Genomic DNA, 13,969 nt, shown 5'->3' with positions numbered 1-13,969 from the left:
AAACTGCAGAATGAATCAGTAAAGTGTTAAAAGTAAGTAGCAGCTTTGATTTGATTTGGCTTAGAAACTTGAGGGAGTGAAAGAAAATATCTGAACCAGCAACCAGTTGCAAACTGAGAAAATACTCCTGGACCAACAATCTCCTTGGCAACCGGTTGACAGACAGCCAAATAAGGATGTATAAAACAACCAACAGAAGCAAATGGTTCAGATGCTTTTTTTTTTTTTTTAAATGCTCAATGCATGGAAATTTTATTTTTGATCAAGCGATTAAAAGTTGACATTTCAATTAAATTCATATGTAGAAGTTGCCTCCTCTCTTTGCATCCTTAAATTGTCTCCTCTGTATACTTGAGCTTTGACAGTTTACAACAACAAACCTCTTAGCTCATCTCACACTCAACAGCTGCTAACAACCATGTTATCTCTGAACGAGTGTTAGCACTCAACGGTCACCATTTCCTGCTCGCAGAAGGGGCACACCAGGACAAGGCGCCGGCTCAGCTGCCTTGATCTCTTCCATCAAAGAATACCAAGGTCATTCCCAGAGGATTTAACAGATGAAAATAAATGTAACTTTATCCTGCTCCTGTTCTTTCAGCCCCACACCGATAACTACAGTATGCGACCCAGGGATTCCCATTGTCATGGATATCCGGTGCTAAGGTGATTGACTAAAGTGGAGCGGGCACCCGCTGTAACAGGTGTGAGCGTATCTAAGACAGACGTGAGCTGGCAGAGATACTGTCTAAATCAGTGGCGAGATGGAGAGTGTCAACAAAGCCTCATAGACACCATTCCATGCATTGTAGGTCACTAAAAGTGTGTGTGTTTATGAATATCCTATACAATACAACTGTCCTTTAAACAGAAGTATCTATTTTCCTGTTTGTTAATCCACATAGCTGATCTATGAATCAATCAAGCAAAAACCGAAGGGATAGATCTTCTATACACATTGCAGATAACAATGAAAAGAATCGATTCTGGGTTGTATTGTTGGGCACTTTGCCACTGGCACCTTGTCACATTTTAGAGACAAACTGAAATCCCCAAAAGTTACCAATGGAGCCAAAGTGCCACAAATCACATCATCCTCAGAATCACATCCCTGCTTTCGCTTCCTTTCTCTATCAACTTATTTCAACACTTCATTTGATTTTTCTTCTTACTCCTTATGTTGATATCTTCCTACAGTCAGTCATTGAAGACAGTCAGATCATGCTTACAATTTCAAAAGTGAGTATCTGGTTTCTTTGTCTGTCCATCTTTGTTCTGCAGGCCAAGCCAGTTATGATACAAAGATGCCTGGTTGGCTGCTGACCTTGAATTCCAGAAGGTGATGACATACATCAGCTTATGCAGGGGATTTCACTACACTTCTCTCTGTTGCACAGCTTTTTCAGAGCTTGGTGGGGACCTTAGGTGAAGCTGCCCTCGAGCGCTGCAAAGCAACCCTCAGCTTGCCCTGATGTCAATACAAAGGGAATGAACAAAGCACATTTATTCGGCATATTTTGCTAATACAAACTCTTTTTTCACACTTTATTTTTCATCTTTGCAAGTAAAAAATAAAGTGAAATGCGTCTAAATGCGGTGAGCTGGAGTTTGTTGATTGTGCACCTCTTAACTCCTGTAATGGTCAACAAATGGAGACAAACAAAAGAGAATTTTATTAGCCTGCTTAGGAAAGATATGCAGAGTATTGTTATTGTGTTCAAGAGGGAATTTGGGTGGTCTCCCCTCATACCAGCTGTTGTTTTGCAGACTAAACAGAGCGGGCTGTTTCAACAACGAAGGGCTCTCACCGCCCGGCACATAAGATGACTCTGGACAGGTGACGACTTAGTTACACAACTAACCCCAATCTATTAATGTATTTGGACACAAAGATGGACAAATGTCCACAAGTGAAAGACTCATGTAGGATTTTTTTTAATGCCAAAAGGGATCCCAGAGTCACTACTTTTGCTGAGAAGCTCATCTCATCAGGTCATATAAAGTTTTGTGATTTGACTAAAATAATGAATGATCATTTAGCCTATATGTAAGGGCATCTACAAGTTTAGGAGGGGTTATATTCTTGGTGAACTAAAAACAGTGAGAAACCAGTAGTGACTTTTATTGTTGAATAGCTATTCTCTGGTGATTTTAATAAATGGTGTTGTTGAGCTGCCTTTGACCAGAATATGTTTGAACAAATTGCTCTTTGCCTTTATTTATTTTACATATTTATATATTGTTTGTTACAAACACAAGACAAAAACGTTTATCAGCACAAACACAAACAATATTCTACAACAAAAATGCAAAAGTACAGCATGTTATAATGATTCAATAATGGCATAATTCTTGTCATTCGGGGTCATTCAAAAGTAAGCTCTGGAGATGCAGCTGTATGAATTCTGTCTTCCTATTTGTAATCATTTACAGTATCTCAAGGTCTATTAATAGAAGTCAGACTTTTGGGAGGGACTTTACCTTATGTATGTGCAATTATCCTAATCGTAAAATTAAGTATGAAGTACAACATTTCATCACTACATTCAAACTTGACTGTGATATCTGTACGTATGATTTCGATAGAATGCTTAGTTTTTCGATTGAGAAATTACACGATGTCCCTTGAAAAAACAGTAGCAAGAATTGTAAAGGATGCATTACAGTCGCTGACTCAACTCGATAAAAAGTACAATTTTCACCCAAGTCCTTAGACCTTGAGGGTTTTTCTTACCAGGATAAATATTGTTCAAAATTTTCACATTAAGTTTTCTTATTTTATTTGGTTGATCTCAGCTAACACAGATCACACGTCACAGGCGGAACCATAGTTTGAGGGTGCTAGTTGTACCCGGACAAATTAGGTAGGCGAAACATGGACTGCACAGTGGTAAACAACGTGAAAGCCGCCGCTAGAAGAGGCAAAGAAGTCAAGAAAGTGCTGAGAAAACAGCTGAAGGCCAGTCACACTTTACTGAAGCATGAAGGCATCAGTACAGCATCGCAGCCTACCAAGGTGAACAAAAAGGAAAGAAAAAAACACCCAACGAGAAATCATTACTTTCAGACGAAGGGCTGATAGTTTAAATTAACATAGGTATTATGCATTAGCATTTGTAAAAGTAGCTTATTAAAAGAATTAATTTAATACCGATATGAAGCCGTAGACATTATGTGTAAAAGTTTTAAGTGCCGTTTTAAGTTACTAGATATTTTTGCTTTTGGCTCTGCTTTGAATCATAACACAAACCCGACCACAAAATGTGAGAAAAAAAAAACTATTGTTCAATTAAACAACTGCTTCTGAACAGTTGTTCAATTGTTCAACCAAAACCCATTCTATTAAAGATAGATTTTTTTGCAGAAAAGATCAAGAAGTCAGTAAATACCTTTGTATTTGTAGGATAAAGTTACATTATGGCCTTGGTTTGGTCTTTTCCATTATGGTGGTTTAAGATTAATACATCTCTCTCTTAAGTAGAGTTCAATTCTATTTCCTTCCATGGTATTTTTTTGGTAGAATTAAACTTTATTGCTTACTAAGGCAGAACTTTTATGTGTTGGGAGCTCTGACAGGTACCTTGTAGCTTGTAAAATACAGGTAAAATCAGTGACTTAAACATCAATATGAAACAACACAATTAATATTCTTTGAGCAATACACTTTGGGGATTCTGAGTAATTCTTGTTGAACTAGTCTAACCTTTGGTAGACTTCCAGTAAGCCGTACAAATGTGTAAAATATTCAGCTTACTGGACAGCTGAAAACTTGCTGATCCTCTTCTTCTGTCATGCCTGCAGAATTTGGTGGTGGCTAACGGAGGCTTGGGAAACGGTGTCAGCCGTGAGGACCTCTCTGCCGCAATGAAGCAGTTTGGAAATGTGGAAAGTCTGTTTATGCCTCCTCAGAAGCCTTATGCTTTTGTCACGTACAGGTATCACCGCAGCAAGAATCTGCTGTTTATCATTAAAGCAATCTGTTCCAGTGAAGAAGTTATTTAAAGCTGAAAAGAAGTAACAGCTTCATCAAAGCTTGGAAACGAGCTCAAGCTTTTCATTAAAGTTTCCTAACTAAGTTAAAACATGAACAGTTAAAAACACAAAATTGGAGAGAAAACAAAAAGAAAGCAACCAAATTCTAAATACTGAGACCTATCCAACAAAAGTTAAAATTAAAGCTTCTCATTTTATTTCCAAGTGTCAACTTGTTTTACAAATATGTTATTACATATTTTGACCAAGAACTTTGACCAGTTTCTTGAAAATTGTATACATAGTAAGTTTTTTCATGTTTGATATCTTTGCTGTTGATCAGGTCTACCAAATCCTGTCTGATTTAAATAAATTGACTCTTTGACCCAAATGTTTTCTTGGTTTCTCTTGTTTTATTGTCTTTGTCTCTACCAGATCAGAAGATGATGCTCGGAAAGCTCACACCCAACTTAACGGGCAGAAGCTCCAGTCTGGGGAGAACAGCGTTACTCTTTATCTCAGTTATGTTGATTCAGGTACGTATTTTTGGATAGTATCACATATGTAGCTACATGTATCTCAGACGTACAGTGTTGTGAAAAAACCTTGAGTAATCCTTCTGTTTCACTTTTGAGAAGGCAATCCTACAATCCTACATTTTACATCAGTGCTCCCAAAATCTAATAACTATTTTTAGGAATACAGTTATTTGCTAAAAATGCTGGTATTAAGCAGATGATCATCTGAAGGATGACAACCCTTTATCAGGTGTGTGATAAAGGGCTACACCTGTTTCTTGAAAACATGACTTTCGGTTGCTTTTCATTGGCAGCAGAAAGATAATTTTTTATTGCACTGTCCATTTTTCTTTTCACCCCTGATTGTCAGATTTCCTAATTTTTTATGTCGATACTTGGCATAGAACTACCTAAAGTCCAAAGAAAACCTTTAATTTACTCTCATTAGATTGAATAAACTGCTTTGTAGTTAGAATGTTTGACTCAGGAGCAAAATTCAAAGAAATAAGTGATGACTCAGACTAGATAAGGAGTCTCTGGAAATCATCTCCTTTAGGCAACCTGATTTTGCAGCCTGTGTCTATAACTTCACTGCATGTGTTACTAATATTTGTTTGCAGAAAAGCATAAAGAGGAAGTGTTGGTCCATTTTCCTGAAGAATTAGCCCTAGTGGAGGATTTTGTGTCTCCAGAGGAGGAGATTCTGCTCCTCGCTGCTGTGGACTGGTCAACTTCTAACCAAGGTAATGAAGCACGTTGCTCTTTCACAAACCTTAACTCTTTTAAAGCTTAGAACAAGATCAGTGTTGCAAGTAGGAAAAATATAGTTCCTTTACCTTGTTGAGTGTTTAGTGTTAAATAGCTATGCATAACTTTTGTAAAGTTTGTTCAGATTCTGGCATAGGGTCACATGTTTATTTGATCGATTTTAATCTAATATTTTGATGCTTTGTTTGTTTAGCTCAGAAAGCTTTGAAACACAGGAGAGTGAAGCATTATGGCTTTGAATTTCGCTACGACAACAACAATGTGGACAAGGACAAACCATTACCTGCAGGTAATCATTTTAGTCGATATAATACTTTCCGTAAAGCATAAAGAAGAAGTGTTGGTCCATTTTCTCGACGGATTAGCCTTGGTGGAGAATCTAGCAGTTTAATATGACTTGATTGTCATGTTTTGCATGGTTTCTAGTTTTAGTTTGTTGCAACCCGTCGTCTATATTTCAAGAAGTTGATGAAAGGTCTTTTCTATTATATAATTCTCATTATTATGACTCAGATAAATCTTAGTGTAAATAATTTATCTGTCCAGGTCTTCCTGAGGAGTGTCTGCCTGTTTTGCATCGATGTCTGCAGGATGGACACATTAACTTCCTCCCTGACCAGCTGACTGTTAACCAGTATGAGACTGGACAGGGTGAGTGTGTTCAGTTTCCAGTTAATGTTTGGTGTAATATTTTTTACACAGTAAACAAACAATTGCTCAGTTTATCAATTGCAACTATGGGTTGCATTAGCAACACACGAGACTCAGTTAGGTATTTATTTAAGCATTATTTCATACTATATTTCATAACTACTATCTTTCCCTAATTTTTTTAAGAAAGTTGTTCTTATTCAGAGAATGTGTGTTGGACATTTTCTGAATAAGAAACGCACAACAAAAATAAAAGATAAAAACAGAGTGTAAGTACTTCTCACTGCGGAAGTCTTTACAACTAAAAATAAAAGATGTAATAAACAACATTGTTATTTTTCAACATTTGATTGTGAATTCACACACTTGTCAAGTATCACATTTCTGATACAATTCCTTGCTTTTGTATGCAGCTCTGATTCCCTCTTGAAACTTTCACAGTGTTATAGAATGAAGTGGTGTTGTTTATGTTTGAATTTTTTAGTATTACTAAAATTTATATTAAATATTCTTTTATGCCAATATTTTAGAGAAACATGCAGGCTGCTGTCCTAGTTTTTTTTCCCCACCTCACTGTATTTATGCAACTATTAATTCCATCAAAGTAGCACAAAACATATATTTTTTATTTACCACCAGGTGGCGTATTTAACACGCCAATATACAGTAGTTTCTCCTTTTTGGATCCCGAGCTCTTTTAATGCATGTCCTAAAGGTTTAAAATCCTTGTTAGCCTGAAATGTCTGATTTGTTGTGAAATGTCTACAATACTTGGCTTTTCTCACACCAGATTTAATTAAAATGGTCTGGATTCATTTCACTTTTCAAGTCTGTCATATTTGTGTGATTTTCAGGTATCCCCCCTCACATTGACACCCACTCTGCCTTTGAGGACACCATCCTATCTCTGAGTCTCGGGGCCAAGGTAAATCACTCGTGTTTTAATAATCCCCTTTGTGACCTGTGATCCAACTTTTCTGTCTGTTTTTCAGCTTGTGCAGTGATCTATTTGAAGAGCTCTAAACTTTAAGATGTAGGAATAAATTTTATGTCATTAGTTTCCAGGGATAATGACATGAATGAAACAGCAGCTCATCAACGTGTGATTCCTTTCCCCAGACTGCTGCTGTTGCTGTTGATTCTTGGATCTTCTCCTTCTGATTCTGCTGAGAACATTTTGTTACCTTGTTGCTCAGTCTCATTCTTCTTACTCCCTCTGGCACACCATCATAGTTTTTGTGGCATTCTGCCAACGTGGTTCATGACTTGCTTTCTGCAAGCTTTTGTTAATGGTTGCAAGAATGGTTCATATTTTAGAGGATGTATTGATTTTTTTTTTATGGGTTTGTCTCTGTGGGCTGATTGTGGCACATTGACTCCCAACTGACCCCACTTGTTTGAGTGATAGTGGCTAATCTATTAGCAGTTGCTCTCATCCTTTACAATGTCATAACCAGATAGGCAGACTTTATGTGGCTGCAGGGCTGTGAATTTGGGCCACTCCATGTTATTGACATATTGTAGAAGGAGACCCTTTCTGAATAGAGAATGAAGGTTTTGGTCCCAAAGAAAATTATTATTACGATTATTGTTTTTATTTATTTGTTTATTTATTTATTATTAAGTATAAATACAAAGTATTTATACACTATGAGCCGTTCATTGAATTGAATACTGCATCGCTGTCCTGTTAAAGCCACAAATATAGATATTTCAGGATTGTATCTAAGCATTTTATGTGATAAATCACCATGAAGTGGTGAATAATTGTGAAGTAGAAGGAAAATTAGACGTGGTTTTTAAAAAATGTCTTTCCAAATGAAAGTCATGATTTGTCTCGACGTGTTTTTTACATCCACAGTCTGACATTAGACCCAGTTCATCTTTGAGCTCCGTCAGATTGGATGGAGACTATCAGTGAACATCATTTCTTAACTCTTACCTGAAGTTTTCAGTCAGATTTCTGTCTCGAGTTTGACTAGGCCACTTTGAAACATGAAACATGCATGATCGAAGCTGCCCACTTTGGAAACATCTTACTGCTTTATATTTTAAAATGATGATAAATGACTGGAAAAAGTCTGACATTTTGACATCAAAACTTATGGTATCAACATGTCTTTCAGGCTCTTAGCAGGTTTCCTTCAGTTATTGCCATCTGTTTAGCTCCATCCATTTTCAGATTGGCTATGGCCAGATACCCTTTCCCTACTGGAGAAAAGCATCTCATAAGTAATATACTGCCACCACTGTGCTTTACTGTGGACATGGTGTGTGTGTTGTTTTTAGGTACAGCTACAGTTTTGTAGCAATCAAAATAGTTAAGTGTCTCATGTGACCAGAGCACCATCTGCCACATGTTTTCAGGTTTTTTTTTTCACATTTGAAGAATTCTACACATAATATATCAGCTTCCTTCCACTTCACAATTATGCACTTTTTTGTGGAAATCAGTCAAACAGAATCCCAATAAAATATGTTCAAATGTCACATAGGAACTTGCGTATCTGAGACTGAGGGAGAAGGATGAGTAGTCCTATCGAAAAGCGTATTCTTCCAGCATCATCATCGACTCAGTCACATTCCACCGCTTTCACTGATTGGCTAATTTTCTTTCAGATGAGAACAGTGCAGACCTTTCTTGCCTCTCTGGGGGAAGAAGGAATAAGTTCAGCTGTGGTCCGAGGGAAAGATCTGATCATGTGCTGGAGCCTCTTGTGCTCTTTCACAGGAAAACACAAACCCATGTCCTTCTTTCTCCCTTTTGCCCACCCACACTCACACATGCACGCACACACGCCATCACTTCACAGAATCCAATTTTCCTCCTGTCAGAAGTTGGAGAGATTCAGTTTGAAGTTGTGTGAATGTAATTTCCCTGCAGAGCGCGAGCGGTTGCGTGCTGTACGGAAACATTAGGATCAAACACAGGCGCCGGGATGAAGGTGACTCCGCTGGTTAAAACAGAGGGCAGACATAAACTACATTTGTTGATGGCGGTCTGACAAATTCAGCAGATTTATGCGGGACATGTGGGTAAAGATGATCTGATGTTGGATTTTTATTCAAACATTCAGTTTGCAACATGCCTGGGTTACATTTTCCTAATAAGAGACATAAAAAAACATGGTGCTTTTCATTTTAACATTACAAAATAAATATAAATGTACCTTGGAAAATTAAGGTTTAATTCTTCTACAAGTTTTACAGCCTCTGAGAAAATCCAAAGGAAGCTGCAAGAAAATCATAAATGGAACTTTATGAACTTGCAAAATTGGTGACTTTTTAGGGCAATTAATATGAGCTTTTAGGAATATACCTGGACGTTCGGTATATAACAAGCACATAATGTCATATCAGGGAGCGGTCTAGTAAAGTTATCAAAAGTATTTAAAAAAAATAAAGTCTGGTTGATTGATATGAATGAAGGAATGAATAACACGTTTCTGCAGCAGGACATAGATCAACTGGTTTAAATCCTACATAATTAAAATAGTTAACTTCTTTGGACTTTATGTTAGCCTGATGCTTTGAATCTGCATGATGAAGACATGAGTTGCATCCTTTGTCTACCCGCCTTTTTCGTGACATTTTTTTTTTTTTAGATTAATAGTTTCTTTTAAGCCGTTAAAACGTTTTCGCTTCTTGTTCATGCTTGGGTGCCTCTTCATGCAGACGGTGATGGAGTTTCGTCACCCAGACGGCCGAGTTGTTCCTGTTGTGTTGCCTGAACGCAGCCTGCTGGTGATGAAGGGGGAGAGCAGATACCTCTGGACACACGGGTGAGCTGGATGGTGTTTTTACTTTTCTCACTGGTTTCTCAGTGTGCCGGCTTTTTCTTCCCGCAATTGAATTTCTTGCACTTGATCACTTTAGTGCCTTCTGGTTTTTTAGTTTGTGGATAATTCTCTCTCTGTTAGGATTACCCCACGGAAGTTTGACCTGGTGCCAGCTTGTGAGACACAGTCGGCTGATCATTCGGAGCCCAATCTCGTTTCCCACGGTGGTCTCACTTTGAGCAAGAGGGGCACCCGCACCTCCTTCACTTTCCGCAAAATCAGACACGAACCCTGCTGCTGTGGTGAGACTGGCACACTGTTGATATGGCAATGTTGAGACAGATGATGTCTAGCTAGAATTTTTTAAAGAATTTAGCAAAGTTAGTAAATGTTCAATTTAAAAGGTTAAACTCTTTTATTATGTTGATTCATTACAAATTCAGTGACATACTTTAAGTGTTTATTTATTAACTTAAACGTTGATGTATTTTCAAGTTACAACCACAGACCTCCATATTTGTTATTAAATGTTATCTGACATATTAACCTAAAGCAATGCGTACCTGAGATGGGTGAGGAAAAAGGGTTTCAAACATTTTTACAAATCAAAATCTAAAAAGTGCGGCATGTCTTTGCATTCAGTGTCGATATTGCTCAGGATGCCGGTCAGTCATTTAAGAATAGACACTCACGGATATCGATTCCCAGTTGAGATTATCTGTGAATAGCAAATTTTAAAGTTCTTCCACACATGGATTGTGACAAATTAAATTTGAACAAAGTAGCTGACTTTGTTGTCTCTCATTAGCAAAATTTTAAAGATGTATAACAGCTTTTTTCATAAATCTAAGCTTCATTCAGCATTGCTGTTTGAAGCTGTAGCTGAATATCATATGGATTTTAAGGACTCTTCCATGTTCCCCCCACTCCAGCCTTCCCCTCTGCCTGTGACAGTCAGGGAGGATCCTCCCCATGCCCGCCATCTCAGCCCTCTCTTCCTAGTTGCCACGCTGACGCAACCCGTTTGGAGGAGGAGTACGTGCACCGAGTGTATGACGCCATCGCCTCTCACTTCAGCAGCACTCGCCACACTCCGTGGCCCCGCGTTTGCCACTTCCTGTCCGCGCTCCAGCCTGGAAGCGTGCTGGCCGATGTGGGCTGTGGAAACGGGAAGTACCTGGGGGTTAACCCTCAGCTGATCACGGTGGGTATGCACATAGTTCAAGAAAGAGTCTATGACCCCTGAATGGACAGCTTTTGTATTGATTTATTTATGTTGCCATTTAAAAAATGTGAAAGCGTTCACTAATCCAGAAATTTGAAGATATCCAGTAAGGAGCAGCAGAGTCATGATTTTTTATTTCAAACCATCTTTTGTTAACTTGGCCAAAAGTATCATTGAAATCAAAAACAAAGCCAAACTGCCCAGGATGTTAAAGGTGCTTGTTTTCCTGAGAAACTTGAAACCTGTTATTAAGGATGGTTGTTATTTTAAATTAGTTTTAAACAATTAAAAACAAAATTGTCTATTTTGGGCAGGCACCACATGGAGACTGGAGAAAGAGCCGCACAGGAGATTCCCTGAGTAAAAATGTTATTTTGGCATTGGCACATGCTTTACATATTTTTATTTTCAATATTTTGTTATTTTGATGATTTTTGGTTGGCTGGTATGTTTGGTGTGTCATTCACATGGGCAGAACTGCATCATTGTGTAAATTATTTATAGGCATTTGCTCAGTTTTTGATTTTGTTGGCAGATAGACCCTCATATTTCTGCTATAAGTGGTGATTTGTGTTAATTCTAGTTTTCACGCAAACGTTTTCTTATGTTTAGTTCTGTAAGCTATCTAACTTAACTTACAGAACTTATTTGTATTTCTTTTGAAGATAACATTTGGAAAGTTTAATGAGCTTTAAATCTTAAATCAGGATAAAACCTGTACATAATTTTCCTTTTTAGTTTTATGAATTTTTATAAACACTCCAAAAATGTATTTTTTAAAGGTTTTCCCTGTATTTTCCCTCACCTATCAAAAGCTCAGAAGCCCACAGTGACTCTTTAGCTGCACGGCAGAAGAGGCCTAGAAAGTGCTTCTAAGAAGTCAGCAGAGATTTTTCTGACTGACTGTGTTTTGCTGTTGATCTAAAAAAAACAGAAAAGCTGTCTCAAGTTCAAGCTGTAGAGGAAATCCTTTAGTAACACAGAATATCTTACTTTGCTCTTCAACGCATGAAATGCATAGATTTTTGTGCAACAAAGCAAAGGATGAGATCAATGTTCTTGCTCCGGTCTCTGCAGGATGCCATCCTTCGCATTCGCTCGGTTTCCATGGTAATATCCAAATTTTCTGTTTACGTATGCACACGAGGATATTCATGTTTGGGGATTTAGGAGAAGCGTGTAAGCGGCTTATCTTGACTCAGACCGTAGCTGTAATAAATCATCAGTGAGAACATTGTGATTATGCAGGTCGCACACCAATTTTCTGAGTTTGATTCAGTCTTCTTCCTCCTCATCCAGCGTTCTTCTTTTCAGCTCAGTAATCCTTTCCTCTCTGGCTCTCTGGCCTGCTGCCCTCCTGTCTTCTCATCTGCAGTTTGAAACCATAAACATTTTCGAATTTAATTGAAAGGAAAATTGCTGCTCTTGTGCATGTGTGTAGTAAATATTTTCTCACCTTGTTTTTTTTTTTGAGAAGACCACATGAAGCCTGATTGAATTGACTTTTGTTTTAAAATATTATCAGAACTGTCCAGCCAGACTTCTTTCTCCTTTTCAATTTCATTCCAGCCCTCTTTGCTTTCGCTCATCTTAATCCCTACTTCCTCAGGTCTTCCATCATTTTGATGGTTTTATTACATACATGACATGCTTAAATTTTGTGCTCTGAGCTCATTAGCTCTCCTTGTGTTTGTCTGATCTCAGGTGGGATGTGACCGCAGCAGCTCTCTGGTCCAAATCTGTGCAGAGCGAGGTTTCAACGCGTTTGTATCTGATGCTCTTAGCGTCCCCCTGCGAACGGACTCATGTGACGCCTGCATCTCTATAGCTGTTATACACCATTTTTCCACACAGGTATGGGCAGCACATTCAAACACTTAATGTATGAAAATGATCAACACAAACAAATAAAATGCATTGGGCACAACTTTACTAGGCAGAAAGTTATCCCACTGAAATACAATTGACATTCTGCATGAGAATTTCTGCTAATGTAATATTTAGCCAATATGCTGTCAAGAGACAATGATGTTGCCCAAAATGTTAAAAGTCACAGAGTGATGGAAGCACAGATGAGAAACAGAAGAAAGAAGACAATAGACAAATATTGCAACTGATATCTTTAATAATTTTGAATTGCTACGGCAATCCTTCACCAACATGCCTTTTTTTCCCCCACTTCTTGAAATGTTAACTCTTTAAACGTCTGTGTGTGTTTCAGGAGCGTCGGCTGGCAGCTGTGAGGGAGCTGGTCAGGCTTCTAAAACCTGGAGGTCAGGCGCTCATCTATGTTTGGGCCTATGAACAAGAGTACAACAAGCAGAAATCTAAATACCTTAAAGACCACAACAAACCGCAGAATGGAGAGAAAAGTAAAGACAAACCAGAGGAGGGCCAGGAACCGCATGAAGAGCCAAGTGTCCTCACCACCAGCCATTTGGACAACAACTATACTGGAGGCTTAAAAGATGACAGCAAAATGACCGAAAGCAAGCTTAGTGTTCACACTAACCGCACAGCCTTTAATTCCCAGGACCTTTTGGTTCCCTGGCACCTTAAAGGGAGGAAAACACGAGGGGAAGAAGAGTTCAGTTCTAGTTTGCACACCACAAACTGTCCAGACTCTAAACTCAGTCCAAGTGTTGACACTTCTCAGGTTCCTGGTGGGAGTTCAGTCCCTGTTTTTCATCGCTATTACCATGTCTTCCAGCAGGGGGAGCTGGAGCAGCTCTGCATTGAGGTGACCGGAGTCGAAGTGCAAACCAGCTATCATGACCAAGGAAACTGGTGTGTTATATTACAGAAGGAATAACATCTTAAACTAAATTTAAGTGCTCATACGCAGTTTTTAATTGAACAATTTTGGAAATTAATCAGCTCGGATAAATGATCTCTGAGGCTTTCTAAATAAGTGAAAGGAGGATCTTGCTGAATATTTGCTTCTGTGGAAATTTATACTCATCGGTTTTAGTTGTCCTGCCAATAAAAGACAAGTTTTCAAGGAATGCGTTATGCATAAGTCTTGTAATCTGGTGTGGATTTAATGTGAATCTATG

At 38.3% G+C, this 13,969-nt stretch overlaps 1 protein-coding gene across 1 annotated transcript; it reads left to right on the top strand.

Annotated features, from left to right (window-relative positions):
- Positions 1-2,874: 2,874 nt before the first annotated feature.
- alkbh8 (alkB homolog 8, tRNA methyltransferase) lies at positions 2,875-13,918 on the top strand. The gene is made up of 12 exons (XM_005815003.3): positions 2,875-3,016; positions 3,802-3,935; positions 4,408-4,508; positions 5,111-5,233; positions 5,452-5,547; positions 5,805-5,909; positions 6,764-6,834; positions 9,585-9,691; positions 9,830-9,990; positions 10,621-10,892; positions 12,618-12,767; positions 13,135-13,918. The coding sequence occupies exons 1-12, from the start codon at positions 2,876-2,878 to the stop codon at positions 13,723-13,725; spliced, it is 2,052 nt and encodes a 683-aa protein (XP_005815060.1). The 5' UTR covers position 2,875; the 3' UTR covers positions 13,726-13,918.
- The last annotated feature ends 51 nt before the right edge of the window (positions 13,919-13,969 follow it).

This window comes from Xiphophorus maculatus, chromosome 18 (assembly GCF_002775205.1).
Source record: "Xiphophorus maculatus strain JP 163 A chromosome 18, X_maculatus-5.0-male, whole genome shotgun sequence".
NCBI lineage: Eukaryota > Metazoa > Chordata > Actinopteri > Cyprinodontiformes > Poeciliidae > Xiphophorus > Xiphophorus maculatus.
This window is presented reverse-complemented; position numbering and strand designations above follow the sequence as displayed.

Excerpts from the sequence above, each read along its gene's own strand:
- alkbh8 (XM_005815003.3), top strand. The coding sequence starts at position 2,876 with ATGGACTGCACAGTGGTAAACAACGTGAAAGCCGCCGCTAGAAGAGGC. Across the intron at positions 10,893-12,617 it reads TTAACCCTCAGCTGATCACG|GTGGGATGTGACCGCAGCAG; the intron begins GTGGGTATGCAC and ends GTCTGATCTCAG. Across the intron at positions 12,768-13,134 it reads TACACCATTTTTCCACACAG|GAGCGTCGGCTGGCAGCTGT; the intron begins GTATGGGCAGCA and ends TGTGTGTTTCAG.